Here is a 17,369-nt window from a genome sequence, read left to right as displayed (position 1 = left end):
TCAGCTGTGTGTGGCAGGATCTAACGCCACGAAGTAAGAGAAGACTTCTACAGAAACGTTTGTTCCTTTGATACGAAAACCATTTGACTGATGAATAAAATGAACTTGAATAATAAATTTGATTGACTCCGCATGTTTATACGACTCGCGATCTGCTTCTGCTTGATATATATGATGTCGATTAGTAAGATTGTACGATAGTGCATTTCTTGAAAACGATACTTGTTATACCGAATTATGACTTAATCTGGTTTGATAAATAAAATGGGGGGCTTCGCATTTCATACGATTTTGGATATACACATTTAGTATCATATGTACGAATTTTAACTGCTCAAAAATTGTATTTTAGAAAGCCGTGCGTGATAGCTGCTGCTCGATAATCCAAACAAAAATAGTTCAAATCCAATCGGAGCAATTTTCTTACCACTCGTTTGACACATTTATATCTCCCTTCCACAAAAAGTCAATTGAATGATTCCAATTTTTACAAACATAAATGTTCTCATACAAATGACTATTCGAGTGGTTAAAGAATCTTTGAGGTATGAGGTGACGTTCTCGCAAACATTTTTCACCACTCGTTTTTTATGTCTATGATAAGTCGTATATCTATGTCTATGATGAATCGTTAAGAATCATTTTTTAACATAATGTTTCAAACATGCATACATTTCCAACAGACCGTATAACAAATAAATTTAATTCAATGAAAATTAACTTCTTTAGCCATTCGAGTCCTTGACTTTGTTCTGTATTATTTTCATTCATTGTCAGTGAGTTCCGGAAAGTAATGTGAAAATAAACAATCATGAACGAAAATTTACTAAGGAAGAGCTCGGAAGTCGCTCCCAGATAATGTACATGACAATGTACATTTGTCATCGCGGATTACATTAATTAATAACAGTAACATATAACGGGTGTTAAATAAAAAATGAGAATTTTTTCAATATCTTTCAGTAACTCAAATAAAGAGCGTAAAATTTTCTTTCTCCAAGAAAATTGCTCTTTGGGCTCCCTAGAAACATTAGGCGTGTTTGGTTTTGCTAGTTTGAATTTAGTCAAAGCAAAGATGGCGTCGAAACAGCACGTGCTTCGCGAACGCATTGTACGGTTCTACGAAACGCATTTCCAGCAAGGAAAAAAGTTCACGGTGGCACATTTTAAGGAAGAAAATGTACCTGTCAGTACGGTATATCGTATCTTGGGTTCCCTGAACGTAGAGCGGAAGGTCGGAAGTGGTCGTCCGGTGACGATAATGACGAAGCAGAGGAAGACATCGTTAAAGAAGCTGTTTGACAACAAGGACGCAACCAGCCTGCGTGACGCCGGTCGGAAATATGGCTGCTCCCACGTATTGATCCATCGGACCCTCAAGATGGAAGGAATCGTCTGCACGGAGGAGCAGATTGAGACGGTTAAATCACAGTGTCGGTGGATGACCAAAAAATACCGCGGGACGTCTTTCGTTCTGGATGACGAAAGCTATTTTCCGCTGTCCAAAACGCATTTTCCAGGAAATGATAATTACTACTCCAGCGACAAGTCATCCACATCGCCTGAAGTAAAATACAAGTTCAAGCACAAGTTTGAGAAAAAGGTTTTGTTGTACATCGCCATTTCCGACTGGGGCATTTCAAAGCCTTGATTTAAGCCGAGCGGTCTGGCAATCAACCAACAAATCTATCGAGAAGAGTGCCTCGATAAAATCCTGCTGCCGTTCCTGAACGAGCATCACGCGGATAGGAAGTACGTATTCTGGCCGGACAAGGCGTCTTCCCATTACGCCAAGAAGACGCTGGCATATCTTGAGTAGAAAAAGATACCGTTCGTGCCGAAAGATCGTAATCCAATAAACTTGCCCCAGTGCCGCCCAATAGAGGATTTTTTTGGCTCACTCAGTGCCCTAGTGTATAAAAACAATTGGAGGGCCAAGGACACGAAGCAACTGACTACAAGAATCCGGAATTGTATCCGGAAAATGGACGTAAGTGCCGTACAACGTTTTTGTGAGAGCATCGCGACAAAGTTGCGTCGAACAGCAGACCACGGCCCTTACTCAAACATTCACTGACATTTTTTGAAGAAAATACATTATGTTATTAATAAAAAATACTGCAATCGATGAAAAAGAAACAATTTTTTTTATATGTGATTGAAAAAATTCTCATTTTTTATTTAACACCCGTTAAACACTACTTATTCCTAGCTATATTCCAAGGTATCTCGCACATATTGACAATATCATGCAGTGGATAGTGCAATTTTAAGAGTGTAAAAAATTCCTTCACTGTTACAGTAGAGCAACCACAAATCAGTCTCCACTTTTCGCTTGGAGTTACTATCTTGTGGTAGGTATGATCGGATACAACAGAAGAATATTTCGGTCACATTTTTTAACTCTCGTTTTTTGTTGGTTTACTGTAATTTTTTTCGCACAATACTTGCTAATTTAAAGATTGGTTGACCGTTTCCAACGGATTTTTATATCGAATTTTTTTTTTTTAAAAACTAATATTAAGCATTTGAAATTTTGTGTATAAATTTATTTTTCAGACCAGCTTGTGGTAAGTTCACATCAGGTAAAACTGGAAAAGCGCAAGTTTTGCAATTTTAAAGTTTTATTTTTTTCTCATTCTATTTTTTTATTCAGAATTCAATAAAAAATCGAACAAAGCAGTGACACGCTTTCGAGCGACATTATTCATTCTGGTAGGACGATACACTGAACTAATGGGTCAGCTCATAGCATAAGTCCGTTAGTTGCCAGCTTATTTCATGAACTCGTTTTCAAATTAATTAAAACCACAATAATCGCACCGCGTGCTGACAATTTTATAACACGACTTGGGCGCTGACCAACCTAATTTCACGGATTACAGGACACATTCAATGTCGCCGCCCGATGGGATCTAATTCAATCCACAAGGTCGGACAATTAATGTTAATGCCGATATTTTTAACTTGAGAAATTATTATAAACCATCGCAAATTGAAGTTAGAAGGTGCAATCTTCAAAGCAATTTTGTTCATCGGCATCACATTCGATCGGAAATCCAGACCTGATCGTCACGCCGCCTAAAGACGTAATAAACACAGGTAGCACTCACTGTTTGAGTTGCGATCGGTGCTGCTGCAATCATCGTCACTCACGCTGCTGTCATTGTCACCAGTATGAAAAACAAACACTCTGTGGATGGGTTGGGGGTTCTAGGGAAAACGTGGTGGATGGAGTCGGTCAGAAGTGCAATTTTCGGTGCCAATAAAATGTGTTTCGCATTTCTTTGGGACGACACCAAAATAAAACCCCGCGCCAACTGGTACGGTTTCGTTTTCGCGCTCGCAGCCGTATCTCCAAGGAGAGAAAAAAACTAGACATTTTTGTTTCGTATTGACTGACATGATTTATTTGAAAATAAAATCATCAAACGAAAAACCAAAAACAAATAGCTGGTAGTGGAATAAAAACAACATATCGCTGCTATATGTTTGGAAGTTGGGAGCTGCAATCTTTGCGGATTTCTTCTTATAATAAAATTTGTCTTTGAGGCAGACATTTTGAAAAATGCATGTGTCCGGCATTCTGAAAAAAATGAGATTGAGTTGGGAAAGACGGACACTTGGCAGGAAAGATGGACACCTGGGGTGGGAAAGATGGACAGTAACTCGAGTTTTGGAGGTCTTCAAATATGCCTTAGAATGATCTAACAAAAAGGCTAGACTAAAATCACCTAGAAGGGCTTGAAATTACTCTCATTTTTTAATGTTTAAAATAACTTCCGGCATTCGGAATGACAAATTCGGATTACGTTTTAAAACCCGCTCTACTGATTCGTCCATGATATCCATAGTATCTGTCATGAAAGAAGGAGGAGATAATCAAATTGTTTTCAAAACAAAATACCGTTCTGAATCATATTTCGGAAAACATCATATTTCGGACACTTTGTTCTAATATCTTGAAATGCTTAATGCACTGATGATATACCTATGAAATTAGTATCACAATTGCTTCTTTAGAGTAATCCCTTGATTTCACTTACACTTCATTTGAGAATTACATTCGAATTATTACACAGTAGGAAAAAATCCATCCAAAATCCAAAATCCACTCATTATCGTTTCTGTTTGACGTTTGCTTAGCGTGAGCACGTAGAATTTACCCCTTCATCAATATTTAAATTTCTCTCGTGTTTCATCAGTTCTCATCATTGTTATCAGGTAACTGTGTTTCGCAGTTGATTATAAAATATAATCAAGTGTAATGCAATTTTCGTTCAAAAAATTACAAAATAAAGTGTCCGAAATTTGAATTCAATCTGTGCGAAATTTGATTTTTTTTATAAATGGTGTCCGAAGTTTGATTCTTATTCGCTTGATTCTTATTTTCTGCAGACGAAAATTTACACCGAGCTGTTCTTTGTAGATTACTTTTTTGTTTTTATTTACAATTTTAACAGAAAGCCAGTTAGGTGTACACAGTAAGTGTCAAAAGTATTATTACACTGTATTGCAAGTTTGTACATCATTAACATTTAAAATAAAAATGTAATTTATCAATCCGTTTCTTCTGACTTAACATTAAATTTTAAAACATTAAAAAGGTTCAGAAATCAGAAACAGAAAATGACAGAAATTTGGTCCGTAAAAGACCCCGTATTGTCTGATTTTATCTTAGGACCCAACAACGTGTTCGATGTCGTGGTAGCCTTGGCCAAAAACACAGATATTGCTGTCGACAAGATTAATACAAAAGATTAGCGCATCCAACGAACATGAGCCGAGAGTAACTGCGAATCAAGTCCAGATTGTTGAAGCATGGTTTGAGGCTAACCTTAGAGATAATTGAGTGAAACCACCGACCCAATTCATCTTCGTTTCACTTACGTTGCCCGTTAGCGATGGTATTTTTACGGACTAAAGAATAAAATTCATTGAAGGCGATTTGACGCAGATGAATATCGCCTTTAATTGCACCTACCTTTGCCAATGAATCAGCCCTCTCATTACCCGGAATTAAGCAATGTGAAGGGACTCAGACAAAGGTAACGACATTATAGCGTCTGGTTGAAGCACTCAAAATTTCTCGTATTTTTTCAAGGAAGTACGGCGAGTGCTTTTCCGGCCTCACTGAACGGATAGCTTCGACAGAGCTAAGACTATCCGTTACAATGTAGTAGTGTTCAACAGGTCGTGAGACGACGTTGTCCAAGGCTGAACCGAACTGGACGCGATAAGTTTCATTTGAACCCCCATTTTGTTCCATCTATGTACATTTTGAAGTTTTATCGGGATCGGTCCGTGAGATACGGAGATATGGCGGGAACAAGGTTAGTGGTCATTAATTCCAGAACCCAAAACAACACAAAAGCCGGCGGAGTGTCAAACTTCATGTTTTTTCCAAACTAGCTTATTTGTGATGAGTTCATGCATATATGATCTCATTGACGTAGCCCGGATATGTTTCGGATCAGGCTTCTGAGGGAAGTGACTACGTTATGACCAGAACCAAATCCCATCAGGTGACAAACCATCAAGGTTTGTTAATACTAGCTCGTTGGTGACCATTTCAAAGGTTTATGACCTCATTAGGATAACCCGGAAGAGTCTCGGATGACCTGCACCTCAAACTTTACAAGAACAATATATGAGAAAGATAAGAATAAGACATCTATTGAGTGTTTTGGTCGAAAAATTATTCAAGATTACCTTAGCATGGGTTCCCTCTCATTGCTCGATTCCGGGGAATGAGAAAGCGGACTCGCTAGCTAAGGTGGGCGCTTCAGAAGGCACACTTTTTGAAAGGCAAATTGCCTATAATGAATTTTTTCACATTCCTCGTCAGGACACACTCGTTAGTTGGCAGCGCATGTGGAGTGAAGATGCGTTCGGTCGCTGGTTACACACGATTATCCCAAAGGTTTCGACGAAAGCTTGGTTTAAGGGATTGAATGTAGGTCGTGATTTCATTCGCGTGATATGTCCAATCACTACAACCTAAACGCGCATCTCTATCGCATTGGGCTCGCAGCAAACAATCTTTGTGATTGTGGCGATGGCTACCACGACATCGAGCATGTTGTTTGGTCGTGTATCCGGTTCCATGCTGCTCGCTCTCAGCTCTCTAGAGCACTGAGAGCACAAGGCAGACAATCGGATATCCCCGTCCGGGATATCTTAGATAACCGTGATCCTGATCTTCTGCTTCATCTATACCTGTTCCTCAGAAACGCCGATGTCAACGTTTAATGATGTTTCCTTCGTTGTGTCCCTGTTTCATATCCCTCCTATCCGATCGATAAACTTTTACTTAGTCGCGGCAATACATACACACACTCTTTACAGATACACAGGCCAAAGGTTGTGCAGTCCACTGATGATTCAACAAGAGCCAAAGGTTGTACCGCTCATGACAACTCTACACGAGCTGATGATTGCGCCGGCTAGTGATCATTCTATCCTGGATTCCTCGAGTCGAGAAGACGCACCACGCTAGATATGGGGTACAGACTAGGGGGGCGTTGCTGATTAATGGTCAGCTGCATCCCAATAGGAAGTATCCCGTGTCGGGCACAGGCACAGAGCATTGAAGACAGCAACATCACAATTACGAAAACACTTGTAATACTAACCTCGAGCCGACCGCGAGTAATCGGTTAAATATTACTAACATTGATAATAAGAAAAATTGTCAAAATATTGAACTCCGGCCCCGTCAAGCTAACGCCATATGAGTCTTGATAAAAATATATATATTGTAAAAAAAAAAGATATGAGAAAGGCACGTCTACACCTTTAGGTTGATTAAATAAGATTTGGTATCCTCAAACTCTTAAATTATCATTTGTATTTCCATAGGTAAAGAAATCAGTGAATTTTCTTACATTTGCGTGCTTATTAAACTGGAAAATAATGAAAAAAAAATTGATCAACTTCACCCCAAAGGTATGTTTTGAATTTCTACGCTAAAATATTCCAAACCAACGGTTATGGATTTTTTTCAACAAAACATTTCATAACGGTTCGTGACCTAGGCACCAGTACTGGTTTGAAAAATGATTGAGTATAAATTAAACAAATCATTTGTTTTGTGATGTTTTCAAAATATTTATTTTTGACGAAATGCCGACATTTTTTGTAAAAAAAAAATCGTTTTTGCCTTGAAAACCGAAATAGAAACGTTCCCCAAAATTATATTTTTCAAAATATCAACAAAATCCAACGTATGATGACAGAAAATTCAGTGGAGAATCTGGGAGAACCTAGTTCATCAAAATCGGATGGACCGTTCCGGAGGTGGAAATTTCACCAGTTTGCAAAACTTAGTTTCGAGAAAACCGTGTTTTAAATTTTGGATCCGCGCACCTTACGCAAAGACTTAGGTCCAATAATTGGTTTATAACTTTAAAACGGAGCATCGGACAAATCTGGGACAAAAACTACAGTAAAGTAGACATCCCAGAGAACATTTTAGGACAGAAATATTTTTTTAAATATTTTTAAATTTCCATAGTGTATTACCCCCTCAATAACGAAGTCGTTAAAAAATACATTCGCTCGTAGAATCAACTATAATTTTCTGTTTTCGTTCAAATTTTCCATTTTTGACAGGTCTTCAATGTTTCAGTGAGGTTCAAGTATCATAGAATAACATACTTATAAACATAAATATGTAATTTAACAGTTATCTACTTAAATCAACAGTATGTCCATATTACCCCCACTGTCTATCTTACCCACGTCCCCCTACATTGTATAACTCTATGTTCATTTAAATAACAAAAAATGAACCATGTTGATGTGAATGTTCGCAACATTTGAAGTTAACTGTCAATTCAAGTGTGATACAAATCATAAACATACGAGGTTTATATTCCCGAACTCAAACAACGATGTAATGATCCGGGACAAGGGAAAATTCTACCAATAAATCAGCGAAATAGGCCAATTGAACAATCCTCAATTTTTGCTGAACGTAAACAATTGCCTACAAAGTTTTTTTTTGCATCGTACGATGATGCAACGCAATCTGATGTAAACAGCCATTCAGAATGAACGGATTCGCCATCCATATGATGCATTTTTGCAGCCAACTGTAAACATTGCTCGCTTGGTTTATAATTCTTGGATGTGCTCTTCCCTTTCGGTATTAATTGTACAAGATGTCCGAAAACACCAAATAGATTTAAGTCCACACACATCGTCATGATTGAGTGAGTCGATGTTACAATTTACAGATACAGACCGAGAAGCAGCTGATTTCGTTTCTTCAACCCCTCTTTCCCCGCTCAGCGAAGAGTTCACTTAGGAAATGCGCGTTTTTTAGAACCACAATAACCTTCAGAATGCATATCCTGGCACGATTCGAATGTCGCGGTTACGCCATTTTGAGACAACGGTTACAGCGCAGTCACTTTGTTTCTTTTTCACATGATGATCCTACTAGAATTGTATCTTTCTATTGTTTTTTTGTATCTTTATCCTCATGACCTACCCGTGTGATGATCAGCGGTGCGTTGAGATCCGTTCCACCGACCAGTCGAATGCCCCATGGAGTTTGGGGTGAGTTACGACGCAACGTAACCAGGAAATCATGCGCCTTTGGGCCCATTGCTGTATATTAACTTGCACACACTTCTTTTTTTTTTATCAAGGATTCTATCGATGTTCAGATTCTACACCACAAAAATTTCGCACAATTCGAGGGAAGAAAAGTAACAACCTAAAATATCACAGTTTATTTCAGCTTTTGCGCCTCGATCCGCTCTTATATCACACTTTGCTTTTCCGTCAAGATTCTGATCACTTTTTCTTCGTCCAATTTCGCGAAAGAAAGTCGATTTTCTAACTCTAATTGATACCGATGGGTAACACTGAATAATTTCGTCACTTTTACGTTCGAAGTAATTGATCAAATTTTGGATATTAATCTGCAAAATTCGCAGAGCCAAGTTACTAGCTTCCTCCTTCTCGTTTTTCTTCCCTGGGAAACCCGACCGACCGACCGAAGAAAAAAACACCGTTTGAGAGGCGTTTGATTCTGTATTATCTTTCGTCTTTCGGCGAGACACTAACGGGGGCAGCTTTTCGTGCTCAAAGGCGAGTCCGACGGAAAAATAAATGTATTTTAATCGCCGCGGTAGTAGCCACTCATGTACTAAAATTTGTGTTTGTTCACACGCTACCTAAAGCCAGAGCCAGAGTAGAGATCTCGGACTGAATCTGGGATGAGGAGGGTTTTTCCTGCCTGCTTCGGCCGGTCAAAAAAAAAACAAGAGAGCCAAATCGGCAACGGCGATGCCGATGATGATGATGATGAAGATGACTGTCAGCGCTATAACTCAGCTCAGCTGAGTGGATTTCAGTATTTTTGTTTTGAAGGGAGAAACCCATACTCCCACTACACAGGGGGCGATGAGTGCAGCTGGGAGAATTCGATCATTTGTTGCCGCTGTTGGTTGATGATGATGTTGGTCAGCATCATTGGTTTGCGATTTTTTTTTATCTTTTGTGGACGACAACATTATAAATGGTGTGGAAAAATGTAGACGCATTAGCGTTATCAGACAAAATAGCTAGAAAATGTTTGGATTGTATTTTGTAATTTTCCGATATGGTTGTGTTATAGCTGATGTTTCTCTGTTGTCATTTACGTTCGATCAGCGAAACGAAATCATCTGAACATTTCGTTTCAAGCGTTTCAAGTTCTTGACAACAATTTCGGAAGGAACTTAAAAATCGATTTCTTACTGTTTTTTCAAAGATTTTGTGGACTAACACGTTTGTTTGCTAGCTAACTCAATAACAAATTCAATTAACCTTATTAATCAGCTTTCATTTGATTCCTATAACGCTCCTGTAGGACCTTTACATACAGAGATTGAATTATGTACAAGTTTGATTTCCTCAATATTCCTCAATTAGCCTTATATCCGGATTATTAACCGGCTTAAACTATTTGGGAATCACTATAACGCCATTTTCGCCGTTCCATTGGTTGATGAAGTTTGGGTAATGGCAGCTCACCAACTGCGGCCATAATAGGTAACCTGCCTCATGCAGCTCCAGAAAAAAAGCATTAGTCTCTTCCTTATGCTTACCTCCTACTAAATTCGCTGGTTGATGATCTGAGAAGTAATGAAAATATTTTACCAAACAAGCATTTTTTTGAAAATTTGGACATCCTCTTGATTTTAAATTCCTTCGGAGCACTCTTTCCGGTCAACCGAGGTAAAAGATTCATGCCCAGAAATCGCAAAGATGTTCGCATCGATTTATTGGAAATATTTCTACGGATCTATAGCAAAATAGAAAATTATATTTCTTGAAATAACCTATTGAATAGTTGTAAAATGTCATGTATTATCTAAACGTGATAAATCCCACGTTTTGATTGGCCAAATTTGTGCTTGTACCGGCCAAAAAGAGCGATTAGAAAAACAACGAAAAACGATTTGAATACATTTATACCATTGTGAAAACAACTGTAGCTATCCACCATGCATATGATTCTATTCAAGGGAAATAAGGAAAATAATTCTATTCATGGAAAATTAAGAAAACAAAGTCACCACATAGGGGAACTTTGGGTAAGACGCACCGTGTCGGTAAAACGCACCACCATGAAAAATCATGGAAAACACGATAATCGGCAGGTGCTTATAACTTCCTTTTTTTCATTATAAATACAATGCATTTAATTGTAGCACCAAAAACCACGTCTATCTTGATAAAATAATAATATTTTAAAAACTGTATGATTTCATGCAACTTTGACCGCTTCTGTCATAAAACTTTTGAAGCATTAAAAAACTTATTGAAATTTTGCAAACTCGAAAACATTATCAAATCTTACCAGAGCTATCATAGAGTTTGAATAAAAAAATTGTTAAAAATCATTTTTATATCAAAAATGCATCTCATAATGGGGCACATCGTTCTAGTATGGAGATTAATAAAGAGTTAGTCAGTTCCAGTGTTATCAATATACTCAGATGTTTTCTGCAATTGTTTTATACCCAGATGAAGAGCTGCATTTTTTATCACTGACAACTGACGAGTCAAGTCACTGAACGTAGAGCGGAAGGTCGGAAGTGGTCGTCCGGTGACGATAATGACGAAGCAGAGGAAGACATCGTTAAAGAAGCTGTTTGACAACAAGGACGCAACCAGCCTGCGTGACGCCGGTCGGAAATATGGCTGCTCCCACGTATTGATCCATCGGACCCTCAAGATGGAAGGAATCGTCTGCACGGAGGAGCAGATTGAGACGGTTAAATCACAGTGTCGGTGGATGACCAAAAAATACCGCGGGACGTCTTTCGTTCTGGACGACGAAAGCTATTTTCCGCTGTCCAAAACGCATATTCCAGGAAATGATAATTACTACTCCAGCGACAAGTCATCCACACCGCCTGAAGTGAAATACAAGTTCAAGCACAAGTTTGAAAAAAGGGTTATAATTACATCGCCATTTCCGACCGGGGCATTTCAAAGCCTTGGTTTAAGCCGAGCGGTCTGGCAATCAACCAACAAATCTATCTTTTTGAAAGACAAATTGTATATAATGAATTTTTCCACATTCCTCGTCAGTATACGCTCGTAAGTTGGCAGCGCATATGGAGTGGTGATGAGTTCGGTCGTTGGTTACACACGATTATCCCTAAGGTCTCGACGAGTGCATGGTTCAAGGGATTGAATGTAGGTCGTGATTTCATTCGCGTGATATCTCGGCTTATGTGCAATCACTACAACCTAAACGCGCATCTCTATCGCATTGGGCTCGCAGCAAACAATCTTTGTGATTGTGGCGATGGCTACCACGACATCGAGCATGTTGTCTGGTCGTGTATCCGGTTCCATGCTGCTCGCTCTCAGCTCTCTAGAGCACTGAGAGCATAAGGCAGACAATCGGATATCCCCGTCCGGGATATCTTAGGTAGCCGTGATCCTGATCTTCTGCTTCATCTATACCTGTTCCTCAGAAACGCCGATGTAAACGTTTAATGATGTTTCCTTCGTTGTGTCCCTGTTTCATATCCCTCCTATCCGATCTATAAACTTTTACTTAGTCGCGGCAATACATACACACACTCTTTACAGATACACGGGCCAAAGGTTGTGCAGTCCACTGATGATTCAACAAGAGCCAAAGGTTGTACCGCTCATGACAACTCTACACGAGCTGATGATTGCGCCGGCTAGTGATCATTCTATCCTGGATTCCTCGAGTCGAGAAGACGCACCACGCTAGATATGGGGTACAGACTAGGGGGGCGTTGCTGATTAATGGTCAGCTGCATCCCAATAGGAAGTATCCCGTGTCGGGCACACGTACAGAGCATCGAAGACTGCGACATACCAATTATGAGAACACTTGTAATACTAACCTCGAGTCAACCGCGAGTAATCGGTTACATATTACTAACATAGTCTAAGCAAACATTGTCAAAATATTGAACTCCCGGCCCCGTTAGGCTGACGCCATATGAGCCTTAATAAAATATATATTTTGGATAAAAAAAAAAAATCTATCGAGAAGAGTGCCTCGATAAAATCCTGCTGCCGTTCCTGAACGAGCATCACGCGGATGGGAAGTACGTCTTCTGGCCGGACAAGGCGTCTTCCCATTACGCCAAGAAGACGCTGGCGTATCTTGAGGAGAAAAAGATACCGTTCGTGCCGAAAGATCGTAACCCAACAAACTTGCCCCAGTGCCGCCCAATAGCGAATTTTTTGGCTCACTCAGTGCCCTAGTGTATAAAAACAATTGGAGGGCCAAGGACACGAAGTAACTGTATCCGGAAAATGGACGTAAGTGCCGTACAACGTTCTTGTGAGAGCATCGCGACAAAGTTGCGTCGAACAGCAGACAACGGCCCTTACTCAAACATTCACTGACATTTTTTTGAAGAAAATACATTATGTTATTAATAAAAAATACTGAAATCGATGAAAAAAAATATTTTTTTTTTATATGACACTCCTCCCCCTCTCCTCTCTCATACATATAAATTTTGGGCTGAACTGCCGGTTCAGCTAGTTCCAGATAGATATGCACGTGTGGCAACACTGTCAGAGCCATCTTCAGGTACGGCAGCATTTGGTCGTCCGTTATCTTTTACCAAACCGCTGCCCCTTGTCGTACTACCTCGAATGGATGCATCCCACAGTGGCGCCGACGGAATTCACGCAGGAAGTAAAGGTACCAATCGCGGGACTATTTTCCCGATCTGCCCTTTCAAAATCGCAAGACGTGTTGATAAATCAGGCTACTGGCGCTCTTCTTGATATACACCTATCCCTCGATTTACACTAAAGATAGGTTCCCGATAAAATCGTGTAGAATGAAATCTTAGCTTTGGCTATGTAAAACCGTGTTAACCGAAATAAACTCTCAATATATACTCAATTTGATACTTATGAAATTCATTATAGATTCTGGATACAAATAAACAAAGAATTCTTTAAGAAACTAAATTGTAATAAGTTGATTCGCTATCACCACTTTTAGGAACTACCAGTATTTTAATTCTGATTAGTATAAAGTCATCCTTATCACTTGAGCATTCTTGATGCGATTCTGGTTCAACAGTCGACGAACTCGGGAAGATCTCAGATTCGACTTCAGATTTAGTGATAAAAGATTCAATTAACAGCTGTGTAGATTTGTTTTGGTTTATTTATCCTTAAATTTATTAAAGAGATTTCCAGCCAAAAGCCGCAAAATATAACGTTCCTTTACTTTCCATTTTTGTCGATAGAATTGACACAAATTACACATCAAGACTCCAAAAATGATAGTAAATTGATAACTTGCCTGTTCTGGAACATAAAATCATTAACCTATTCTACTTGCTTACATATGAACTACATATATACATTTTTCAAGTTTTTCAAAATTTGTTATTTACCGTTCAAAAATTCATAAACCGTGTAAAAGCGAAATCGTGTAAAACAGGTACCGTGTAAATAGGGGGATAGGTGCATTTGAAGATTTTTCATCTGGAAATTTCGACGGTTCCAGACGTATTCTTGATTTCTTCAATTCTTTCTTTGGGAGGTCCAGACGGTTTTAAACGCGCTCATTACACATGATTCAATTCACACACATCTCTCACTATTATTTGCTCTAATTTGGCCCATTGTGCACATTTGTTACAAACACCGACACTAAAAGTAAGACTCATCCATAAATTCAACTGACAGGGGCGGCTCGGCATCGTTCGTAACATGAACAAAATCAACAAGATCATTTAATTTTGTTCCTCGGAAGACAAACAGATAATCTTTTGTCGGTTTTCCGACTTTTTGTATTCTTTTCGTGTAAACATATCCACTCACGCTCTGTCTCTGAAACGAGAGAAATATATTATGATGATGATGATGATCGTCATCGCTATCATCACCAACAGTAGCCAAGTTTGATGATCACAAACGTTGCCACAAGATTTGTGATGAGCGAAAGCTCATCTTTGACATCTTGAGCCCCGGCTAAAATAGGGGACCGACAATGAACTTTTCGTCTGGCCCACGTCGGTCCCAGCGAATTGATAGTTGCCTAAATATCATTTTGTAGTTTGGTTGTTGTCGTTCCCAATGCCGACACCCTTCGAACGAAAAATCTACTGTCGGTCCAGTGAGATTGGTGCAAAAAAGGCGTGAAATTCAGTGTCAGCCCCCAGGGATCGATGCGGGGCTTAGCGTGTTAACTGAATATTCTCATCGGTGTATGATATATTGGAATGGATGCATTTGACGCATCACTACGCGTGGTTCAGTTAAGAAATCCTGTACCGTCCATAAACTTTTCTGGTCTGGGCCGTGGTAGATTTTTCGAGTGGTTTGCACTAGCCTATTCATGAATAACCGTCGAGTGCCGCGGAGCTGAGTGCCCACAGTTGTAAAGCGGGGATAAATTTATCACCCGACAGTCACCCACGGTAACCTTCAACGAGAGCAAAAAAAAACAGATGATGACTCTAGTGTATCGGCATTTCTGACTTCTGACTTCATTGATTTTCGCGATCATGTGTCGGAAGAATTGAAACGTAATACATTCACAGTCTGTATTTTTTTTTTTGACAACCGATCAGATACCCATGATGAATTGGTACGAATTTCAAATATCTCTACGCGAGATTGGTTAGGAGCTGGCACAGTAATAAAAATATAACCGAAACCATAAAGTATTTCACTGCGTGTACGTGGATTTCCCACGCACCACAGCGTGATGATGGCAGAAATTCCATCTGTCTGAGAATCGTCCAACCCGTCGTCATTATAGGTACCGGGGAGAAAAGTGAGATGTTTTCTCGTCAGAACTGTTTTCCTTCTTTCGTGAAGAGTAGGTTTTGTGCAGTGGGGCAAAAATAGCGTTCAGTGGCCACCTGTTTCCATTAGGTCTGACCAGAAAATGAATGTGTGTCTTTCGCTCTGTATTTCTCACCTACTGCACTTTCTGTGTGCATTTTCACCGTGAATCATTAATGTTTATTTGGGGGAACGGGTGGTGATGCTGTCTTTCGGATAACAATATCAAATTTTAGTACAAATAATTATCATTCTACTATAATCGTTTGCAGTTCGGATTCTAAATTTTATGTAATGGATTGTAATGAAGTTGGATGTATGTAAACAGATTCAATTGGAAACGATAGTGTCAAATTTGTTCGTCGTTCAGGTTTGACTCGATTATATATGATTCGATCATAAACAATTTTACACTCGATAATGACAATTTATTTTTTGTTTTATTTTTCAAATCAGACTCATCTCAAGAAAAATGTAATATTTCAACTTTAAGGTTATTATTGGTTATTATAAGTATGATGAAGTAAAAATCGTAAATTGGAATATTCTAATTGATGGCTCGCCAGGATACGTGTAAAAAGATATTGCAACAAAATTTGGAAAAAATGGGTGCCGAAGAACAAATAGGTCAATCAAAAAGCTTTAGTTTAGTTATTAGACACAATATAATTCATTATGCATTTTTGGGATAAAATTAATAATAACATTTTAAAAACCACTATCTTTTAGGTTTTTTACATCCAGAATGCGTATTTAAGTATTAACGTCATCGGAGCGCTATTTTTATTATGGATTTATTTTTTCGTAAAGATATTTATCTGAAAACAAAGTCTCTATCTTACGAGGATAAGGAGCCGAGACGGTTCCTTATTCGGTTCCGAAACCGATACAACACCCATATTTCAAAGCAAAAATTAGCCGGATAATCGGGTAATCGGTGGATAACTGGTTTTTTTTGCGAGATGTCGCCGCTTCAGACGGTGGGTCGGCGTCATATTGGCGACTAGGGCCACCTCAGTTCTTTATCTTCGTTAGATGAGGACTTCGCCCCCATTGCATCGACCTCAGAATGAATTTAATAACAAAAAAAAATAATAATTTATGATAAAAATTGTGCTCCGGTGGCACAACTGGTCAACTTTCTCAACTTTCAAATGGAAGCAACAAAATTGTTCTACTTGGCGTACTTTTGAAGTAGAGCCATTTTAGAGCAAACAGAGCCCGAAACATAAAAAAAAAGTTTCGACAACTCACCCAGCAAATATAAAATCGCGTAACATGGCATATTCTAAATCGCAATGAAGTAAGATCGCATAAAAATCATATATAATGTCGATCAAAGGGTACATTGTGTACATCTAAAATAGTTTAAAATGCGAAAACCTCGATTTTATTCATACCAAAGATTAAGTCTCAATTTGGTGTAACGAACATCAGTTTTATGATATACACTATCGTAAAAACGATTTATACGGAATCATACATGCATATCAGGCTGATGCAGATTGTGAGTCGCCAAACATATGAATTGAATCAATGTAGTACTGCGGAAAATTATATTACATACTGTAAAATAAATCGTTCGACAGTAAATCATTTAGACCGTGATTGGGGCCATATTACATCATATTAGGAATTTGGCATATCAAGATTCGAGATGTCTGATGAATCAATATTAAAAGTCTAAAAGAACGTCGGAACTCTGCCATGATTCTATTTATTATTGATATCATATCACAACGAGTGGACTCAGAAGAAATATTAAATAACCTCAATTTTTACGCACCGATTAGACACCTGAGAAACCCTAACGTTTTCTACATAGATTACCGAAGAACGAATTATGCCAAATATAGTCCAATTAATCGTATGATGATGATGATGATGATGATGATGATGATGATGATGATGGTCCCGCCTCCTTCCCCTACAGAGGTTTGAGCAAGACGAGTTATCTAAAAGATAATTTATTTATTTTTCTTGAAATTTCAACATTGAAATCAGTTTAGCAAACATGAAAAACAAACTGATTTTATTTACAGATATAAGTTCAA

General features: G+C 38.7%; 1 protein-coding gene across 7 annotated transcripts in view; it reads right to left on the bottom strand.

Annotated features, from left to right (window-relative positions):
* LOC129764585 (PDZ and LIM domain protein Zasp) overlaps positions 1-17,369 on the bottom strand; it is a 117,804-nt gene that overhangs the window by 66,865 nt on the left and 33,570 nt on the right. For 2 of the 7 annotated variants that reach the window (XM_055763800.1, XM_055763802.1), the window contains exon 1: positions 8,498-9,159. The exons of 1 other annotated variant lie outside the window; for it this stretch is intronic. In XM_055763800.1, the coding sequence (XP_055619775.1) occupies positions 8,498-8,614 (117 nt within the window). In that variant the 5' untranslated portion in view covers positions 8,615-9,159. Of the gene's footprint in view, positions 1-8,497; positions 9,179-17,369 lie in introns of those variants that run through there. 4 more of the 7 variants (XM_055763803.1, XM_055763801.1, XM_055763799.1 and 1 more) reach the window with 4 other exon arrangements.

The sequence above is a fragment of the Toxorhynchites rutilus genome, chromosome 2, assembly GCF_029784135.1.
Source record: "Toxorhynchites rutilus septentrionalis strain SRP chromosome 2, ASM2978413v1, whole genome shotgun sequence".
Classification (NCBI taxonomy): domain Eukaryota; kingdom Metazoa; phylum Arthropoda; class Insecta; order Diptera; family Culicidae; genus Toxorhynchites; species Toxorhynchites rutilus.
This window is presented reverse-complemented; position numbering and strand designations above follow the sequence as displayed.